At 44.7% G+C, this 22,397-nt stretch overlaps 1 protein-coding gene across 1 annotated transcript in view; it reads right to left on the bottom strand.

The window, feature by feature from the left end:
• The window catches only part of LOC147678443 (extracellular calcium-sensing receptor-like), a 107,348-nt gene that overhangs the window by 66,120 nt on the left and 18,831 nt on the right, over nucleotides 1–22,397 (bottom strand). The window contains exon 3 of the mRNA XM_086945629.1: nucleotides 17,902–18,193. Within this exon, the coding sequence (XP_086801755.1) occupies nucleotides 17,902–18,193 (292 nt within the window). The remainder of the gene's footprint in view (nucleotides 1–17,901; nucleotides 18,194–22,397) is intronic.

Genomic DNA, 22,397 nt, shown 5'->3' with positions numbered 1-22,397 from the left:
GAACGCGGACATGTCTGTCCCTGTCAGCCTTGAAGCGCCCAACCCTTGTAAAGCTGAGACACCCGAATCCGTATTGAAGGTCCTGAGCTGGAACGTGGCAGGCTTAGCCTCAAAGTTACAATCATTAGAGTGGGTGGATGCGATTAGGGAATATGATGTCCTCTTGTTCCAAGAGACTTGGGCTCGCAAAGAGCTATATCTCGAGGGATATGAATGTTTTAACGCCATCCCCGCCACCCCTAGTCACGGTAGACCGATAGGGGGACTATCAATATGGATCAGAATCGCCTCAAGAGGTAGAACAAAATGAATCCCTACAGGTCACGCCAATTTCCAAGCTCTAATCTACACATGAGGTCCCTCTATTTGTTTTATTAATTTTTAGAATAATGATTTTTTAACAATCCCGAATCCTAATTTTGTCCAACTTTTTAATTTTATTATGGATCAAGATAACCTATTAGAGAAATATACCTTGGCGGGCATTTTCTTGGGGGGTGATTTTAACGCAAGGATCGGAAAAGGCCCCAATGGACTCCCTTGTGATCCAAACACCCACAACCCATGCAAAAGGGGATATGAGCTGATTGATCATTTAATTAACTCAAGCCTCCTAAATGTTATGGATATCGCCCCAATTAATAACAATGAGAATCCAATGCCTACCTATAGAGGACTAGGACGAGGGTCAGTTATTGACTATGTTTTTCTATCACCCTCGTTACAAAGTTATCTCCTCGGGCAGAGGTAAAGCGGTCCTCCTATGGAGACCATAACCCCATAATTGTTCTACTAAAGGTAGCACGTGGTGAAAATTTTAGGAGGGAACCAGGAGCAAGCGACTTACTCCTCTCCACTGACACATTGAGAGTCAAATGGAGAGTTTTAGACTATAAAGAACTTTTTGTTAAGATGGTAAAAACATACCCCACTTTATGGAAAACGTGCCTGGTCTCATCAGACCCCAATCCTAAAGTAGTAATTGCATTTACAGAATTATGTGAAGGCATAAAAAACCTGATCTCTAGACCAGTGGGCACTCGTAACCCTGACCCAAAATGGTTTGATAATATCTGCTCCAGAGCCAATAGGGAGTTGAGAGCGGCTCTGTCAGCAGATACCAGAGATCCTACGCTTATTCGCATCCTAAGGACAAATTATAAGAGGGCCCTAAGAACCAGGCGCGATACTGTCTTAAAAGAACAGTGGGATAAGTTGGCTTGCGACCGCCAATACCAAAAGTACAACTGTCTTTTGGTCTGCTACCAAATCCCTAAGAATTTTTGGGAATCCCTGCACACCCCTAGACTGTAACATCTCTAATGAAGCATGGGTTACCCACTTCTGCAAAATATACGCTCCCCCATTATATTGTGATAATTCCTTGCCTGTTATGTGTCCCACCAAAATTTCAATAACTGTAGGCGAGGTCGAGGAGGCAATATCCCAGAGTATGGGTAATAAAGCCCCAGGTCCGGATGGCCTACCGATAGACCTCATAAAAGCAAAACAGGAATTCTGGGCCCCCTTATTATTAAATGTTTTTAATAACTTAACCATAACTGATATTCCTAAGACATGGTCAACTTCTGTAATTGTACCTATTTTTAAAAAAGGATCAAGATCGGATCCTAGCTGTTATAGGCCGATCTCTTTAATTGACAATACCCTCAAAATATTGGGAAGAGTTTTATTTAATAAAATCAGGGCATGGGCAGAAGAAGAAAATATTTTAAATAAATGCCAGTTAGTCTTCCGGAGCCACCTGGGTACAGTGAAACAGTGCTTGAATTTGAACCTAATTATAGGAAATATACCATTGCCAGACACAGTCCACTGTACCTGGCTTTTATGGACCTTTCGTCCGCTTTCGACTTTGTCAACAGGTCGAAACTCTGGCAACGCCTACTGGACTACGGCCTCGATAGTAACCTGGTACACTTTCTGGCATACCTGCATAGAGACCTAAAAGCTAGAGTAAGAATAAGCATGGATGGAGCAGTGTCAGGAGACATAACGGTTGGCAGAGGCGTCAGACAAGGGTGCGTCCTTGCCCATCTTTTATTTATTTTATATATTAATGAACTTCATAACGCCCTGTCTATTTTAACTTCCGATGTCCCTATAATAAATGGCACCAAACTCCCTTCCCTACTCTATGCAGATGATGCAGTTTTATTGGGTCGAACACCGAATGCCCTGAGGATTTTAGTGAGGGGATTTGTGGATTTTATGTATAATCTCGACTTTAACACTAATTTAAAAAAATCGTTTTTAATGTGTTGTGGCCCCAAAAAATGGCACATTAATAGGATCGTCTTAGATCAGGGATCACTGTTATGCACTCGCACTTTTCCCTATCTGGGTTTACAATTCTCTGATAACGGCTCATGGACCCCCCATCTGGCATACGGTCGGACTAAATTCACTAAGGCCATAAACTCCCCAAGCCTAAGAGATTTGAGGTGGTCCAGCCCCTACTAAAGATCTATAAGACACAATGCGTCCCCGTTATGACATACAGGGCCGAAATCTGGGGATACTCAAACCTAAAAAACACCCAGGCAGAGGAGAACAGATTTTGCAGAAGGCTTTTGGGGTTACCAATTTCTTCTTTCACCTTTATAAGCCACAATGAACTAAAATTATTCTATTTGGAGGATTACATCAAGGCACGTCCTGTGCTGTCCTGGATTAAGGTTTGGAAAAGCCCCGAAGACTCACTGACAAGAGAAATTCTGGCTGACTGCCTAAAATGTGATCAGGGTATTAAAATCCCATGGCTTGCCCAAGTTCAGGCAAGCCTGGCAGCAGTCAATCTTGGGCACATATTTAACAACCCAGATGGGCTAGAGGGGACTAATGTGAAGATAATACGGAATATCCTCTACAGGCACTATGGGGAGATAAGATACAATGTAGAATCAACCAAATCCTCTGTAAAGCGCATCCACACCAGCTGGCTACCTCCTTAAAGAAATTACATGCTGGGAGCGCAGCCTTTTGTCTTGCCTGAGAGCAGGATCTGTAATGTATTTATTGTGTTTCCCTTGGGCTACCATTGTAACATTGAGAATCTGGTCTGCCCATGTCAGAACGCTGGAAAGCAAACACTAATGCATTTTTTGTTCTTTTGCTCCTATTATCAAAAATACAGTAAGCCCTTCCTGATACCATTCTTCAGAGCCAAAAGCATAAAAGATTTTAATGTGGCATTTAAATCTGTTTTACAGCTTAAAGATGATGGACTAACATTTCGTGTGTGTACCTTTTTAAAAATGGTCGTACGATCTCGTACCTCTATGAATTAACTCTTATATGAACTATGTCATCCTAATAGATTGGGAGGAGGTTTCTTTGCACACTTGCACATTTGCACATTATAACTTATGCTGCTATTTGTAAATATATGAACCCCTTTTCTCTTGCCAGTACTGTAGTAATATGGAGATATATATAACAATTCACTTCTTGATCTCTGGCTGCTATTACACGATGCACTTTATTTAGACAGTCCAATAACTAGGATGTATGCCCTATGCACTTTAGAAAAGTGGTGTTCAACATAATGCTGCTAGATATGTTCTATGTATATATTGCCATGTCATTTTAATAAGATTGGAAGGAGGTTTCTTTGCATTTTTGCAAATTGGCACTTTAAAATCAATGCTGTTATTTGTAAACATGTGAACCACTTTTCCCGTGTCAGTATTGTAGCAAAAATGGAGACATAGATAATAATTCACCCTCTGATCCTTGGCTGCTATTACACTATGCTCTTTATCTAGACAGTTTAATAACTAGGATGTATGCTCTATGCCCTTTATAAAATACGTGTTCAACATAATGCTGCTAGATATGTCCTATGTTTATATTGTTGCTGGTTCAACGGTGATCCTTGTATTTGTATATCCTATTATACATAGAGCCAGGGAAATAGACAGGAATTAGTGGACATGGACATCAATGATATCTTGGACCTTTTTCTCGTCAATGTTTTTATTAAGAAAACGTAGTACTTTACCTTTTTTGACCATGTATGTAATTATGTGCACACTTTTATGGATAATGTAATATCCGAATAAAGGTTATTTTGACTTTGACTTTGACTACTGCCACTGTATTACACGTGTATTAGGCTATAATGCACTTATAACATGGTGGCTAGGACAGTGAGATTGAGTATTCAATTCATCAAACTCTTGGCGGAGGAGATGTGGCCAAACAGGCAGAGCTGCCGACCTTGGAACTCGGGAATAAGGGTTGAGTCCTGGCATACACTCAACAGCATGTGATTCTGAGCAAATCACTTACTCTCCCTATATCTTAAAAATAATAATAACCTGACCTTGCTATATAAAACTGCAAAAAAATCAATCAATAAAAAGCCCTTAGTTCTATCATGTGGCCACAATCATCACAACATAGTGAGAAAGGGAGAATGGAAGCCCCTTTAGGGTGTGGTCACAAGCCACAAACCACCCCGCTGTGGTCATGAGCCGTGGTCACAGGCCACCGACGCAACACTTCACTGAGGAACAAGGAACAATGATATGAGATGACAAAGATCACATTTGAAGTGGCACTTTTATTTTGTTAAATCACATGCATATCAATGAGTGCATATTAGTTCATGTAACTAAGCAAAAACATTATGAAAATCTGACTACATTCTGTCAGGCATAAATGCTAGATGACAAATGCTCAAACTTTTATAAGGCAAGCTGGAATAAGGATCTATTGAAAGACATGTTTAAATCAATTAGGGATTCAAAAAGGCACAGAATACATTCTATGAAAATATGGCGCCTAAAAATGTGCTTTTCTGAAGAGAATTATCCATGCAAGTTTAACATTCTAAAGAGATCCAAGGTGCAAAAGGAATGGAATCTTTTAACCTCATGCGCGCTAGCGGAATTCCGCTCCTGCGCTGAGATTTTTAAAAACGCATGTTACGTGACGAGCTGGGCTCGTCATCAGCGTGCGAGGAGGCTACGCCATGACGAGCCCAGCTCGTCATCAGCGTGGAAGGGGTTAAAAGGCATAATTGAAATTAGTTAGAGAATACAGAACACATTCTATAAAATCCATTCCCTAGAGACTGCCTAACTAGGGAGGCTAGCCATACAAGACCTAATCACTTAAAGAAACCTAAAATGCAAGGAATTGGATGTGGATGGAAAATACCGAGCATGGTCAGAGATTTAAAAAGGGAAAGATATTATCTAGCTTGGGAGTTTACCACCTGAGAGAGGCTTTTGATGTCTCAAGTCAGATATACGGCTAGCCGGAGAACTCATGCTCATGCCAAGCACTTGCAGAAGAGTTCTGACTTCAAATTTGATGGTTGGGTCTGATATAACTAAAAATGCGGAACCAGGGTCCTATGATGACGCCCTTGCTTACGCACTTTTGGTGCATGTGATTTAACCGCATGTGTCCCAGGACATGGGAAAGATGGCCTAACCGCATGTGTCCTAGGACATCGGAAAGGGTTAGGTGTCCCCATGGTTGGTTGACCATGCTTGACCGCAGAACATAAACAAAGAACATTTTGTCCTGTACATATATTTGTGAGCGGAACTTACGACAGGTACTGCTATTGCTAGAGGTTGCGGCTTTTACTTCGTGCAAGCTATGTTTCAAAATAATATTTCAGCAATATTTCAAGATGTACCAACTTGTACCAGCTGGTCTGGCCTACGTGTGTGTGTGGGTTGGTCTGATAACTGTGGAAAGTTACTGTACTTTGTGATGGCTCAATCTACCTCGTTGTTTTCAGTGCAACAGAAATGCATGCTTTGAAACTATCAGGCCTAGTGGAGCTTAATATGAAAGACTGATATCATAAGATGGTAGCCTTTGGCCTTTTGCTTAGGCCTATGTATATTGGGTCTATGGAATCTATGGACTTCTATTTACTGATAGTATATGATGAAAATTGGTAATTTTAGCATATTTTCAGATTTTGTCCAGCAGGGCCTACATCAGACCTATATCCTTCCAAGGCTGATGAAATATCCTTTGGCCATGGTAGTAATTTAAAAATTGCATGTCCTCATTATCATCATCAGGTAGTAAATGTTTAATGGTTGTTAAGGTCATGTTACCAGAACACATTAGTAATTTAATGGTTACATCTAACCATTATATCATCAGGATGTATAAGTAATTTAATGCAGATGTTTAAATTTGGCCATGGCATAGTTTTATTGTAGTAATTATGGGTCAGATGTATTAACCATTGTGTCATCCGCTAACGCTCTGAATCAGAGAATGTAATCACAAAAACGTGTTTCCCAATTTAAGAATGCTATTTTTGGAGCGGATAAAGTTTTACTGATCTTCATATTGACTTAATATGTATTCTTTATTTGGAAGAGGAGTGTCGTGGGCATCATTTCCAATTAGTGAATTGGTATGAAATGTATCAATGGTTTGCAACCATAATTCTGTTGCAGTTCATCGACACAGGCGCTCTTGGTTCAGTACCAGCCAGCTGACATGCAATGATTTCATGGCTTCTCAGTCGATCACCCCACTGTGTAGACATCTGCAGCAGGGCCTTGCTCTGTGTTCTCGTGGTTAGGCACTATACTCCTCTCCCCGCAGCAGGAAGTATATCTTCCTTGCTTTTGGAGTTTGGTTGCATCAGGGTTACAGAGGGCTTGTTTAAAGTTGTATGCTTATTCCTGACTTTCAAGGAAAAAGTAATAAGCTGGGTACTGTTTCTGATACATGCCTTTTTGAGCACACACCTGGGTCTCTTTGTGATGAAGTACCACTATATGCTGGAAAAGATCAGTATGCTTTGGGGCACTCTTTCCAGGCTTTCTGGAGGGCAATTGGACTGAAACTAGATAGCTTCAATCAATGCCCTTTATTGGTAGGATATGGCCTGCACAGCTCAATAGATGGAATTGGAACCTGGGTTAGAGTTGTAGAAAGACACTGCTGGCAGGGAAGCAAATATCTGTTTCCCCAGCATCCTACATATGTTCAGATGAGGGGCAAAGACCTATGCACATGCACTGTCAGATCCATAGAGAAGAACAAAGGCAATTGGGATGGTGAAATCATCATTTGGTCCATGGGTTTACTGTGAACTTCGTAGGAAACCATTAACACTGCATACGCAGGGCCGGCTTCAGCACTGGTGGCGCCCAGTGCAACATCATTTTTGGCGCCCCCACACCCCATGACCACCTGCTCGGATTCTCTCACTACCACCAGGCAAAAGTGCCCCTCATCTCTCCAATCATAAGCTATTGCTGAAAACAGCACCCCCCCCCCCCCCTCACACAGGTCAGCACCCAGTGCGGCCGCACCTATTGTACTGCCCTAAAGCCGGCCCTGTGCATATGCTTTCCAGTTAGACAACATATTATTAAAGGAAAGGACATACTACAGGTATGAGGGACTGCACAGATTTTATAGGGGAAAGCCCAGCAGGCTCTCCCTCCTCTAGAGATAAAGGAAACATTATGTGCCTCGGAAGCAAGATAATATGCCACTAATGACCAAATAACTCGATATGAGTGAATATCAGCCACCTTTGGCTGCAGGTTGGGGTATTCTTTCATGTACCTCCTGGGCCAGCAGAGACCTGTTCTCTGCTGTTAAATAACACATTCATTAGAAAGCTGAGCTTAAAGAGGTCTCTTGGGAATGGTTGGTGTCTATTTGCATCACTAGGGAATCTAGTGGTTGTTGGGCAGTGGTTAATAATAGGCAGCCTAATATGGCCGCTTAGGATAACATTGGTTCTTCCATCTCTCCATCTCACTGGGTGGCTCACTATTATAGGGTCTATTCCCCAGCCCCTCCAACAAAGCCCCTGGTCCAGATGGGATACCTATGGATTTATAATAGTCAGAACTACATCTCTGGGCCTCAGTTTTGACTAATGTACGTAATGCTGCGGCCTAGATAGGCTTATCCCCATCTTGGAAATCTATCATAGTTCCAGTCTTTAAAAAGCGGAATTGGTAGGATCCCACCTGTTCAATTCATTTGTGAAGGTTGTAGGTCGTATTGTCTCAAAGCATGAAGAAGCCTGGGCTCAAGCTAAATGACAATATTTCCCCTGTCAAATATGGATTTAGAGAAGGGAAAGTGGGAACAATGCATGAACCTTAACCTTCTCATAGGTAAATAAGGGAGAAAAACACAGGGTAGGATAAAAAAGGCTGAATAGAAGCCTTGTGGACAATCTTCTTCAGCCATGCAGGTTTGTATCCCTATAGCCTGTATCAGTTCAGGGTGATGACATCTTGCCTAAAAGAATGCCAGAGTTACATTCAAGAGACTGGTTAACAAACATCTTAGTGTACTGGACTAAGACAACTTCTGTGTCTCAGATGACAAAGGCCTCCTTGAGGAATATGTTAATGTTATGTTAATAGGTTTTTCGAAACAGAAACCTGCAAGTTGTTAGCATGCCAAAAAAAATATTGCAGTGTGTTGCTAAAAAACTAAGTTTTCAGTTCAATTCTAAATATTATATGATTGGTCTGCTCTCTGAGATGAGACAGGAGGGAGTTTCTCCAATTGGAGGAGGAATAAAAGAAACGTTTTCCTTCCCATTGACGTATTTTTATTCTGTGTACCCAAACCTGCCTGACGGTACTAGATTGAAGGGTGCAAGAGGTAGTGTACCAGTTAAAAGTGGTCTGTAGAAAGTGGAGCCCGACCTAAAGGAGTAAATGAAAAGAGCATTTAGGACACGTCCAAAAGGGTCTTGCAAGAATAGCAGAAGGCAGAACTGGCCTGCATATCAAGAGCCATATTACACAAAACACCCCAGGGATGTAACAGGTATTCAAGAGGGGGCAAAGGTGTTTGTACCACCCCTTCTGTAATTTGAACCATGCCAGTGACTATGGGAGCATTCCTTCATTTCTCGGAGCGAGGCCACATACACAGGGAAAGAGCGCATGTACCTCTGTACATGCTTCGTCTTACAGATGTGGGTCCAGGTGCCAACAGACCACTGGGAGACTCACTGACTGTGCATCACATATGAAGATTTGCATAGTCAGTGTGCCCCTGAAGAAGTTCGGTCAGGAGTCCTAAGGACCCCCCATGGGCCTCTCCTAAGTCATACACCTCACCCTCCTGAGGGGTAATAACTGTCCATCCTTTAAGTGCTGCTCTCCCTTCTGCATTGAAAGGTGGACCACCAGATACAAACCTTTGCACTGCCTTTTAAGGCTGCTCAGTCCCAGTGCAGATGAAGTTTGGGACAGCACATTTTATTTCTCCAAAATGCCGTCAGCAGTGGAAGGAGAAAATCATACACTCTGACGTTCAAACTGTGCAGAACTAGGAAGTCCCCACTTTCCACACTCAGACTTATTGAAAGTGTGATGTCACTAAGGGGGTCATTAGTATGGCGGGCGTCAGCCCGCCATTCCCCCCGGAATCGGGACCACCTGCAATGCTTGAGGCGGTCCCGCATCCACATTAAGATGCGCCCGCCACACTAGCAGACGCATCGCGCTTTTGTACCATTGTGGCGGGCAGTGCTTTCAGCACCACCCGCCCCAATGCCACAAAAGCAAGTTGTGCCTTTCAATGCACAATGTGACAGGCACCACGCGGTGCTTGCCACGTTGTACATTGAAATGCAGGGGGGTACCATAGGTGCTCCCCATGTGCAACCCCCACCCGCCAGAGTCCCTGGGGGCCCGCAATGGGCCCCCACAATAATACTCTGCATGCCTTTCCGTGAAAGGCATGTTTTTGCCCCCATTGTGATATGGCTGGTGGTGTCTAGCAGACACCGCCACCATATTGAACCCTTTTCCGCCCGGTCGACTTGTCGACCAGGTGGAAAAGTGGCGGACGGTCTTTCCGTCCGTCGCAGACCCCCAGCCATCATAATATGGTGGGGGTCTTTGCTGTATGGATGGTGACCACTGCTGGCCCGGCCGGGGCGGTCCGCCCGCCATCCTAATGGGGCCCCAAGTCTTAATATCAATGGCCTGAGGCACTTTGTGACTTCTCAACAGAGGGGCAGTAAATGAACTTCCAGTATCCATACAAAATCTCCACTGTGGCTCCAAAAGGCATTTTACTGCATCCATTTGGGTCACATTTTCTCACAACATTGTTACTGCTGCTACAAGCAGTGCCAAACCTCATGGGGAGTATAGTAATTGTTACTGGCATCTGCTACATATGCAAACAAATAAAAGTATTATATTTTCAAATTAATAAAATCAAACTTTCCTTCACATTAGATCAGTGTTCTTCAAACTGTGGGGCGCGCCCCCCCAGGGGGGAGCGACACCATCCCTTGGGGGGGCACGCACTCGACCCTAAAATCTTACCTTTGTTGTCCTCCGCGTTGCAAGTCTTACCCATTTTAAATGGGAATTTCTTTCATTAGAGAACTCCCGGTGACAGAGGGGGGGGAGGGGAAATCATTGGGCACGACGCGCCCATGCTTTTTGTCTGCTAAGTGCTACAGTTCACCTCCCAGGAGGGGGTTAATTGGTCGCTGATTTCAGCTGCAGTGGGAGGCAGGACGTCTCCTCTGCTAAAACCGAAAGCAAAGGAAGAGACAGTCCTGTTCCTTTGCGTTCGATTTCAAAGCAGAGGAGACTCCTTGCCTGACGTTAGCTAAATCATGTGTTTCATGATGTTGGTCTTCCTGCTTTTCCTGTATTTGTTCCGTTGTCCTTTTGGCAAGAAATAATTTCCATTTCTGGAATGCGTAATTTAATTTCTTCCTAATCCTACTGTGAACTTTTGTTTTATAGACTGCTCAGTGTGCACTGAATTTTGCTGGCCCTCTGGGTGCTGGGTCTGAGAACTGAGGGATATGGTGGTTGCAGATTTAACAGCCATGTGGGTGTGAGTGCTGAGGATTGAGCGGGAGTGTATTTGTATTTACCTCAAAGGCTGATTAGAGCCCACCTCTCTGTGTGTTCTGCCTGCCACACTTTCCATCAGTTATGGCATGAATTTTATACGTTCATAGGTTTTGTGACATTGAGACAGAACCATAACTCATGTTTTGTTCGTGTTTTTTTCTGGGAGTTTTTTTAATGATGCAGAAAATGTTCAACCCCAGCTGACCCAGCCTTTGGCTGTGCTTAATGAACATCGGACGCAGGGCCTGTGCTCAACCAGCTGTGGCCGCTGGAGCATGGAGCCAGGTTCGGTGCCCAACCATGCATGCCCACCTTGGCCCACAGCCTTCGCCAATATACATTGAAAGAGGAGAAGGGTTGGGGTGATTCCAGATCCTAGGTTCATACATGTAAATGGGCTGTTGCTTTGTTTTATTTTCATTTTTTTGTACTTCAACGTCTCCAATCTTAGGTTTTAGTGCCTGCGTGTGTGACAAGAGACGCCGGATATGATGATCTTGTTACCTGTGGCCGTAATACAAGTGCCCCGGGGGTGCAACGGCCATTTGCGCCCACTTTTCATGCCCCCCCGGGTACTTTGGTATTACAGACGGGTTAGCAAATGCTGGTACGGCTCCCTCTGTAATACAGACAGTGCTGACGCAAATATAGCACCAGCGCCATCACTAGAGGGCATTCCCTCATGAAGGAATCCATTTGCCTTTACGCCCGCATCGTATTCCTGACGTGGGCGTGGAGTAAATCATTCCTATAGAAGGTGCTTTGCAAATGTGCCACAAAAAGGTGGCACATTCTCCCTGCTAGAGCACACTTTACATGTTTGCACCTGGCGCACCTGCTTTAAGGTGCACTGTGGTGCAAACATGGAAAGACCACCCTAGCTGTAATATGGGCCCAGGTAGGCGGGTGCCTGCGATGGCTTTTTAGATGAAGCAGCTGGTTTTGAAGACAGTGCTGGGTAGCAGAGGAAGTATTTGGAGTTCTACCAGGGTAGTAAAAGGCGACAATACGTGTGGTGCAGTGGGGCTCTCATAACCCTGGGCGCTTGTGGTACTGCAAGTGCTGTGCAAATGAGAGTTATACCCCTGTGCTGTTGTCACTGTATTGTACTGAGGCTTGGGGGGGTAAGGCTGGAAACTTTGGGATAGCATGGGGAGAGACCATGAGGTGTTTTCAATATGTTGAAATTTGAATTTATAACTGGTTAGTAAACAGAAGGTGGTGGCAGCAAGGTTGCAACGGCCTTCCTATTAATCTGCTTATTGCCGTGGGGGGTGAAAGCTTGGGGACTGCCCTCTGAGCAGGTTGGACTGCTGCGAATCACCATGTCCCCTTTCTAGCTGCAGACCCATACAGTGTTGGGTTGGTTTGAACAGGTTAGATTTTGGTTCCCTCACCCATTTCAAAAGGGGCTTTTGGAATAGAGAACAGCAGCCGATTAGCACACGGGAATGTCACCACTGACGTGCCACCAATGAAGTGTACAGCACCATAGATGGCAGGAAGAGCCGCAAAATGTGCGTGCACAAAGCTCCTGCATACTACCACCTTTTGGTAGTGTGCACTTCTTCACTCACTCCTGCTGTTTGCCCTGCGTGCTGCCTAACTGTGAATGGATATGCCTCTGAGCATTTGAAATAAATCAACAGGTAAGTCAGATCTGAAGAGAAAGCGAACAGACAGACCTTCTTCATAGGGCATCTGCTTGCCTGAAAGTAGTATGCTCACTGTCGGATTCACAGCATAGTGAACATCGCATACTCCCTGTATCCCATTTTTGACTGTCTCACTTAATGTCTGCCTCTTTCTTTAGTTCTATTGTTTATTTATTTGGGAATTTTATAACCCCCTGCCAGAAAACATTCGGTTACTTCACTAGGCAGTTTTGATGTAAGCCTGGCACCCTCAGGCATAAACACCCTAATTAAAGCACCCTACAACATCCATTGCATGATAGGCAGAGGCTTTGCATCTTCAGGTTTAGCACCCTACTCTAACCTCAGCATCCTAGTCCCTCACCTAGATATGGTGCAGGTTTGTCCTTTCCAGAGAGTCACCTCCAAATACAGCCCCTTTCTCCAATCTTCTCACTCCTGGGACAGTCTTGGCATCTTGTGCCAAAACACCCATAAATACAGCAACATACTAAAATGTACCCCCCCCCCCCCAGGTCACCCTTCTACATGTAGTATACACCCGACTTTTTTTGGCACAGCAGCTGGGACATTAACCTCCTAGGTCACACATCCCAGACACTGGGTATCCTTTGGCCTATTGTTATATTTTCAAACTTGCACCCTTCAGAAGCAAATCACTAGCATTATGATAAAAATGCAGGGTCTAGAGCACTACTGAAGTAGGAAGTTCCTTTTTATCGGCTGTGAGGGAGAAAGCCTTCAGCCTCAAAGTCTATCCCAGGGATGAACTTGTACCAATCACTACCCCAGAGGAGCGACCTGCTTCACATTATCCCAGAAATCATGGCCACTACTACTGTCCCAAAGAAGACACCTGCCTCACTCCCAGGTCCAGGGAACAGGGGCACTGACCGTGCACTGGCACTCTGGTCCAAATTCTAAAAGTTTTGACATTTCATATTCAGGGATAGTGACATGTGTATTCAATATTGTAACACAGCGTCAGCTCACTAATATTACTGCAAATAATCTCTGTGACACCCTCCCATTTCTTGTGTGTGCAGTGCTGTTTTTTTCTAAAAGAAACTTTTTTTATGGGTGTTGCATGAAACAAACACATTTGTCTGCAAAATGTCTTTAGTAGACTCTCACACCTCACCACAGTAAAAATAAATTAAAGGAAAATGCTATCTGTTTAAGAATGATTCAAGATAGTCAGGGTAAGACTCTCTCCAGAACAGAGCTGGCTCTATCAGGGCCCGGGGTCCCCCTTAAAGGCTGGAGCCCTGGGCCAGAGCCCACGTTGCCTAAGTCTTAAAACGTCTCTGCCAGGGAAGACACCTGCTACAACCTGTGTATCAAATAAACTGCTTACCTCAATTCCTGACAGAGGGAGTCAACCCACTTTTTTCATGGAAAGAGAAGCTGTGATAGGATGGGCAGTGCAGGAATGGGGAGTTTTTTCTGGGAGGTGAGAGTGGGGCAGTGCTGCTTAGGATTGCCAGAGTTGAAATTGGTTTTTTTTTTAATGCCATTGGACAGTGCTTCTCAGTGGAGAGCATGGTCTTTGAATGGTACTCATTTTATTGACCACAGAGTTTTCTTTGAGGAGACTTTGCAAGAATTAAGTGGAGAACCCGTAACAATTTGCACACATTTTATCTTGAAAAATGTAGTTTTGGACTGTGTAGTAAGCCTCTGTCATTTCACTGCACCAAATCGCAAAACCTGCAGTTTTCTAAACACTCTTACTGTGTTTACCAATATTAGCCAGATATGGACTGGGAAATGCGTATGACGGTCGATTATGTAGAATGCCAGGTTCCAGAATTTTTTGTCAAGTGGTGGGGGGGCCCGACATCTAAATAAATTCAGATGGGGGCACAACCTTAAAAAGTTTGAAGACCTCTGCATTAGATGAAGAATCAGTTTTCACCATTTCAAATGTCTGATAGTTGAATAAATTCTGGTCAAAAAACTCACAGGGTGGTCTTCACCAGACACCTTTACCCCCTTGACCACAATCAAAATTCAAGGATGCTCAGCACCTTCACAAATATGTCTTGTATTTCTGTAGAAGTAGGCAAAAGCTTTATTGGGCAGAGGGGAATAGAAGGACTCGCTTGAGACTGCCAAAATGGTTCAAAAGGGCTTGAAAATTTGCTCCGTGGCAAAAAAGGGAATGTCAGAGAGCATAGAGTTCAATAGTTCAGGAGAAATAATTCCAAAAGAGTAAAGTCAACAGGGAGGATAGCGGAACACAGGAGCAATGTGATGATGAGTGAAGAGGTTTGCAATGAGAGGAACAAGAAACCAGAGAACAGAGGGAGCTGGAGAAATGTTAAGGGAAGCATCAATTTAAAAATAAAGCATAGAAAGTGCAAGTCATGGACCGTGGAGCAAATGAAGAAACCCAATTGGAATTCATGGGAAGCATGTGGTAAGAGATGAAGAAGAGAATTAATGTATTTATCACGCGCTGGCATATTTAAAAAAGCAACCAAAGGGTGGGGTGATAGAATAGAAGAAAAACTGGATTTGCATATGTTTGCAAAACTGTACAACATTTAAGAGGGAACGAACATCCAGAGAGAGGACTTTCTTGAGCTACAGGCTCTGAAAACTAGTCATCAATCAAACAAAGTACGAATTTGGGAGCACACAAGGCAATAACAGCATATTTTTTGCAGATGACAAGTATTTGGAAATGGAAGATGTGTAACATAGAGGAGATATGAATATAGTGGTAAGATTGCATTGCCTATCAGCACTTTCCTGTTTGGTCTTCAGGATGATTGCCAAATCCTTGAGCCTACCCTCTGCTGTAAGTGGATGTCTCACTCAGGTAGCCGGAGTTCATACCTGTTAGATTTGGGGGTCTCTAGATGGCACAGGTAGGTACTTGTGACAAATGGGGACCCTTGCCTCTAATCAGGATAGGGGGATTACACTCCTAAAAAAACCCTGCTCACCCCCTTTGTAGCTTGGCACGAGCAGACAGGCTTATCTCAGAGGCAGTGTGTTAAGCATTTGTGACAACATACAGTAACCCAGTGACAACACCACAGATGGACACCACACAAGGTTGTTATATCAAAAATAAGTATACTTTATATAGAGTTACCACAAGACCATAAACAACAAAAATACACAATACTGTTACTTTAAGATGGTAGATTTAGCTTAGTTCAGTTCAGTTCTTAGATGCAACACTTTGCATAAATGTACCTTAGGTTGCATTGCGCTTCCACGACAAGCAATGTTGCAGCGAGGGAAATGCGGCAAAGTTCAGGTGCAAAGAAATAAAGACGTGAAGATCTTCCAGATGAGTCACGCTTCTTGGGGATGCGAGAAGTTCTCGGTTCGATGCGTGGACTGCAGCGGCGACACCCTTGTGCTGCGACAGCAACAGCTCCAGCGGCGACACTCTTCTCCCACAATGCGTGAAGCTGCTGCACGATGCGACAACTACAGAGGCGACATCTAGGATGCGATGGCAGCAGCTCCGATGGCGGCGCGCTTCTCGGGGATGCGAGGTGCTCTTCTTCGATGCGGTGCAGTGCGACAGTTCCAGCGTCGACACTCTCCTGCGGAGTTGCGACGGCAGGCTCAGCGACAGTGATACGCTCCGACCTCGTTGCGAGACTCTTCTCTCGATGCAGTGCAATGCAACAGCTACAGCGGCGATACCCTCCTTCAGAGTTGCGACGGCAGCAGCATCGATGGCGACACGCCTCCCCTTTGTTGCGGCATGCTGCTCTCCGATGGGGTGCAGTACAACAGTTCCAGCGGCGACACCCTCCTTCGGAGTTGCGACGGCAGACACAGCGACGGCGACACGCTTCGTTCTCGGTGAGTCGCGCTTCCAGCTCCATGCGACACGCAGTTGCTCAGAAGGTGCACAAACAGCAGCAGGCACTTCCAAAAGAACTCTGGGGAGCTGGGAGTTGGAGTTTGTTGTCCCCGAGACTTCAGCAGGAGGCAAGTTCTTTTCCAAGCCCTTGGAGATCCTTCACAAGTTGAAAGCAAAGTACACAAAGTTCCTTTCTCATTCCTTTGGCAGTAAGGCAACCACTGCAGGCCAATCCCCCAAGCAGCACTTCAGCTTGGAAATAGTCTCTTCTCAGTTTCTTTAGGTTCTTCTCCTTAGTAAAGGTTTCTTCTTGTAGTCCAAAAGTGATCTAATTTCCTGGGATCAGGGTCCCAATATTTATACCCCAAAATTATTTGTTCTCTGAGGGGAGAGGGGCCTGTGCCCAGTCCAAACCAGTTCTGAAGCACTCTGTTTACCAGACGTCTTCTCTTCTTTCACAGTGCAGGGCAGGAACATCATACGCCCCACAGGAGGTTGAGCCAGCATTGTGGAAGGCAAGTACAGCCCTGGAGCACTTTGTTGACAGTATTCCTTCTCTTCTTTCAGTGTGCAGGGCAGAGACTTCAGATGCACCACAGGGGGTAGAGCCGGCATTGTAGAGGGAAGACCCAGCCCTATTTAGGTGGTCCCCCGTGCAACTCCTCCCTCTCATCTAGATGCAGATCTTCCTATTCACCACTGGGCTGCCCCAGGCTATCTCCTGGAATCTCCCAGCCCTGTCACTCACAAACCCAGACAAAGGAATACACAACCTAGCAGAGGCAGGCTTGAAAGGTTAGGCAAGAAAATACCTACTTTCTAAAAGTGGTATTTTCAAACACAGAATATTAAAACCAACTTTACTAAAAGATGTATTTTTTTATTCTGACTTTAGGCATACTGAACTTGAATTTCTACCATATTCCCTGAGTCAGTTAGGATTATAAACATGTAATAATCTAACTGCTCATTCTGGCCTATGGAGAACAGGTAGCCTTGCAATAGTGAAAAACAAAAATGGCTGTAATTCACTATTAGGACATGCCACACACACCAGGGCATGTCCTACCCTATGCTTACAATGCACCCTGCCCTTGGGCCTACCATAGGGGTGTCTAATATGAAGAAAAGGGAAGGTGTGGGACTGGCAAGTGGGTGCACGTGCTCAGTCAACATGGCAGTACCAGACTGCACACCGGCTCTTCAATGGCAGGCCTTAGACACATTTTACAAGGCTGCTGCTGTGGGTGGCACAACCAGTGCTGCAAGCCCACCAGCAGCATTTGGATTTACAAGCCCTGGGCACACTCAGTGAACTGTACTAGAGTTGGACAAGTAAACCAAAAAAGCCAATCATGGAATCACTAATCCATACATCAATTTACAACAGGGAACATATGCACTTTAGCATTGATCAGCAGTGATAAAGTGCTCAGAGTCATAAAATAGCCAACAACAGGTCAGAAAAGATATAGCAGGAAGGCAAAAAGTTCAGGGATGACCCTGCAAAAAGGGCCAAGTCCAACAATACCTGTGGATACCTATACAGTCCCAGCATCCATGCCATTGGGATGGACATGGAGGAAGATGCATCCCCGATGACACCAGCTAGAGGCCGAGGTGAGGAGCACTGGTAATTGGGAACAGATGACTCTCTCCCAGACAGCAGCCAGGTAACACCCTCCAAGACCGTGTGAGCTGATTCACCGCTGTCAAGAATGGCGAAGCCAAGTGTGATGTTAGGCAACAGCTCCGGGTCCGCGTTAATCTCTTTAATGGCTAATTGGAAAGTCTGCAGCCAGCGGTAGGCCCATAAGCGGAACCTAAGAAGAACAAGGACAGAGAAACAGGTGAATGAACCACAACACAAGACATTATATGGCTAAATCTTTCATTTACATATTTGTAGAGAGACATTATTGAAAAGAGGAGGGTGGGTTTAGGACATGGTGGTGGTCAATCTTTCCTTCTTTTCTCAGAAGATATTGGAAGTGAGGCGATGTAACCTAAATTAATGTGCATGGAATCACTAATCCATACATCAATTTACAACAGGGAACATATGCACTTTAGAATTGATCAGGAGTGGTAAAGTGCTCAGAGTCATAAAATAGCCAACAACAGGTCAGAAAAGATATAGCAGGAAGGCAAAAAGTTCAGGGATAACCCTGCAAAAAGGGCCAAGTCCAACAATACCTGTGGATACCTATACAGTCCCAGCATCCATGCCATTGGGATGGACATGGAGGAAGATGCGTCCCTGATGACACCAGCTAGAGGCCGAGGTGAGGAGCACTGGTTCCCAAATACAATGCGCTCCCCTTTGGGGTCCCCCAGGGCTCCTCGCTAAGTCTGACGCTATTCAACATCTATGTGACGGACTTAGCGAGGGTGATAAAAACCCATGGGTTGCGTCTGACATCCTATGCAGACGACACCCAATTAGTCCTGGCGGTGCACAAGGATGGTCCAGTGGTGGCAGCAAAATTCCAGGAAGCAATGCTTGCTGTCTGCTCCTGGATGTCTACAAATTGTCTGACGCTCAACTCAAATAAGACAGAGGTTATGACCTTTGGCAACCTTGTCCCGGATTGGTCATCCATCTGGTGGCCCAGTCAGATGGGTCCCCCGCCTGTCCCAGTTGCCAAGGTCAGAAACCTGGGAGTTATCTTCGACAATAAGCTGTCTTTCAATCACCACGTAAACAAGTTGTTTCATCTGCCTTTTTATCTTAAAGAAAATCAACAAACTCATGCCCTATCTTCCGACCTCTGCAGGAAAAACCCTTATTACCACGTTGGTATTCTCTAAGATGGACTATGGGAACGCCCTTTTTCTTAACACTCAGAAAAAAGTCCTAAATAAACTTCAGTCCATACAGAACGCGGCAGCAAGAATTCTGCTAGGCATTCCCCGATGTCACCCGACCACCACAGCCATTCGTCATCTCCACTGGCTTAAAGTGGAAAATCGCATCAAGTTCAAGGCCCTCTGTATTGCTTACAAGGCTATCCACGACAAGGGCCCCAGGTTTCTGATAGAGGCCTTTCAGATTTACAGTCCTAAAAGACAACTTAAATCCGCAAACATTTGTTTGCTCCCAGTTCCCCGAACCAGAACTGTGACCTGGGGGGACAGGCGTTTCATGGTAGCAACACCCAAGCTATGGAATGCCCTCCCTCTGACCATTAAAACAGCTCCAAATCTTGTCAGCTTTCGTAAGCTTCTTAAAACATGGTTATTCAACCAGTAAGGCTTCTGGGTATTGGTCCTTCTGAACAGTCACATGCGCTGAGACACCTTCGGGTAATTGTCGCGCAATAAAAATCTCAAAAATAAATGAATAAAAAAATAAATAATTGGGTGCGAGTGTCAGTGCTGAGGGCCAAACAAGCCAAATGACAGGAATGTTGAGGGTATGCAAGGGGGTATCTTTATGGCGGGAAGGTTTTGGTCTGAATATTACAGGGGGGTAAATAACTAAGAATAATTTCAGTTAGCCGGGCAAGAGTCGGTTCAAAGTAGTGGAGACAATAATTAATGACATACATAGGCATTAGTTTTGGCAGATACCTCTATGGTTTGGTGATAGAAGTGTGAGGAAGGAGTGGCTCTAGGAGGTTGTAGAGAGTGCTTGTAGTGAGGTGTGTCCAATGATTAAAGACCATTCAGGCAGGTGGGAATCAGGTGAACCAAGAGGACTACACTGCAATGCCTCATGACAGACTTACTGCCCACAGTCATTTCTCTCAGATGGGAAACATCCTTTCCTACACAGTCAAAACCATGTCCAACCTTTACAGGGAAGTCACTACCGCAACAGCGACTTTCCCACACATTCCTTTACCCCGCAATTAGGTACAACTACTTGCTTTAGGGGGCATGTTGTTGGACTGGTGTTGGATTTTAAGTCTGACACCTTCCCTACTTTTGCATAGACTGGAGTTTGAATAGTAGTTTATACTATTGCAAAGTCCAGCGCCCCCCTAAGGCAAGTCAGTGTAATGACTAAGGTGGTAAGGTAACGTATGGTAACGTTTCATTCGTGGAACTCACTGATTTGTAAAGGCATGCGTGGTAAATGGATGCAGGTTTCAGTCATACTTCCCTCTCATACTCACCCACATCTCCATAGCATCCTTCCTCCTTGAAGCTCTCTCTCTCTCACAGCTCTCTCCAGACTGTCCTTAATTTAAACACAAAAGCAGGAAGGATGTACAGGTATTTATATATGTACAGGTATTTATATAGCGCAAATCACCAACCGGTCTCTAAGCGCTTGCTTAGGGAACCCGTCCTGGTATACCCCTGTGAGATAACCCCGGCAGGGTATCCGCAAGGTGAAAGCCAGGCATCCCGCCGCGAGGGGCCGTTGTGGAGATTAAGCAAGCTATTGCCCAGAGTCGCAGAGTGTGAACCCATGAATCGAGTAGGCACCAGAGCGAGAATTGTCGAGTCCATGGACATTTTAGGACTCAAGACCCCTCCGAGCCGGGAATTGAACCCTGGTCCCAGGCTGACCCCTGATTCCAGGTCTGCCTCCTCTAACCAGTGAGCCACACTTCTCCACATTCCCTCAGCTGGGTAGTCAGTCACATACTTGTGTCACGACTACTCACAGAACACTTCATAGGCATGCTTTCAGGCCGCTCTCTTAGTGCCATGGGAAACTAACACTTGTCACTCCTCCATCTAGGTCCCAGCCTACATTCAACTACTCCCTCTTAAAATATTGAGTCAAGGGGGTGTGGCGTGAACGCCGCTTGGGATGGCGGCTTGACAGCGGAGCTCCGCCATCGGATTTCTGATAAGGGCTAATAAACGCGGTTTTCTTCCACAAAAAGCTCTCCGATACGCTGCACAGTGGATGGGAACATGAGGTGAGCAGTATGTCTCGTTCTACGACCTCCTACATTGCCTTTACGCCCTAAATTCTTCCAAAATTCTGCCCGTTTTTGCCGCGACCGCCATTTTGTTTTTTGTCTACTCGCGCTGGTGCCCGTTTTTATGCGCGAAATGGCTTTGAAATGACTTAATGACGAAATTACTGCTAATATTTTCTCTTTCTACATGAGGGCCCTTAATACAGATGTTGCCTGCTGTTTTTTCCTCAACTTTTCTAAACCATTCCTCTCTTCATGATTTGAGGTACCACCATTTTGTCTCAGGAGGAAGGTAGAGCTCTCACTCCTCACAAATGTTTTGTTGAAGATTTTTGACGCTCTTTTGCTACCACTATTGCGGCTATAATCCTTTTGTGCGTCTACCTGTCATCGATTTTTTCTGGAGTGCTATAAATTATCGGAGAGGACTGCTATTTTCACACTCTTTCCCGTTTTTCTCCATGGGGAAACTGCGCAATCTTAAACTCTCCACCTCCACTTCTACTCGCACTTGCTCAGACTCTGATTCTACTCCCCCTGACGTGGAGGACAGTGCGTCACATGAAACCTGATTTGATATCTGGGGCTATTCCAAAATTGCAATCTTCAAGTAAACTCCCACAATCTGCATCAACTAAAAGACTCAAAAAAGATCCTCCTTCTCCAGGCACCTCATCAAATTCTGCTTCCATGGATCTCATACTAGAGGAAATTCGTGCGCTGAAGCCATTTATGGTTGAAACTACAAAAACTTTGAAATTTTAACACGATAAATGGTCCTCTTTGGATTCTCGTGTTCTTCTTGTGGAGCAGTCAACAGAATCTCTTCAGACTTCCTGTTCTCAGATTACGACTCTGGAAAAGGACATTTCCCTCCTCAAGAGACAGGCGGAAGATTTAGAAAATCGAAATCGCAGAAATAATCTCCAACTTCATGGATTGCCTGAATATACAGAAGGTTCAAACCCGACTGAGTTTTTTCAATCATTTTTGCCAAAAATTCTGGACCTTCCTACTTCCCCTATTTTCAATATTCAACGAGCACATAGACTGGGCCCAAAAATTTCTACGAAACCCCAAGGAGTCATAATGTTGTTCTTACAATATACTGACCTTCTTCACGTTTTATCTGCTGCCAAATCTA

Source organism: Lissotriton vulgaris, chromosome 12 (genome assembly GCF_964263255.1).
Source record: "Lissotriton vulgaris chromosome 12, aLisVul1.2, whole genome shotgun sequence".
NCBI lineage: Eukaryota > Metazoa > Chordata > Amphibia > Caudata > Salamandridae > Lissotriton > Lissotriton vulgaris.
Note: the sequence above shows the minus strand (reverse complement) of the source record. Positions and strands in the feature narration are given on the sequence as shown.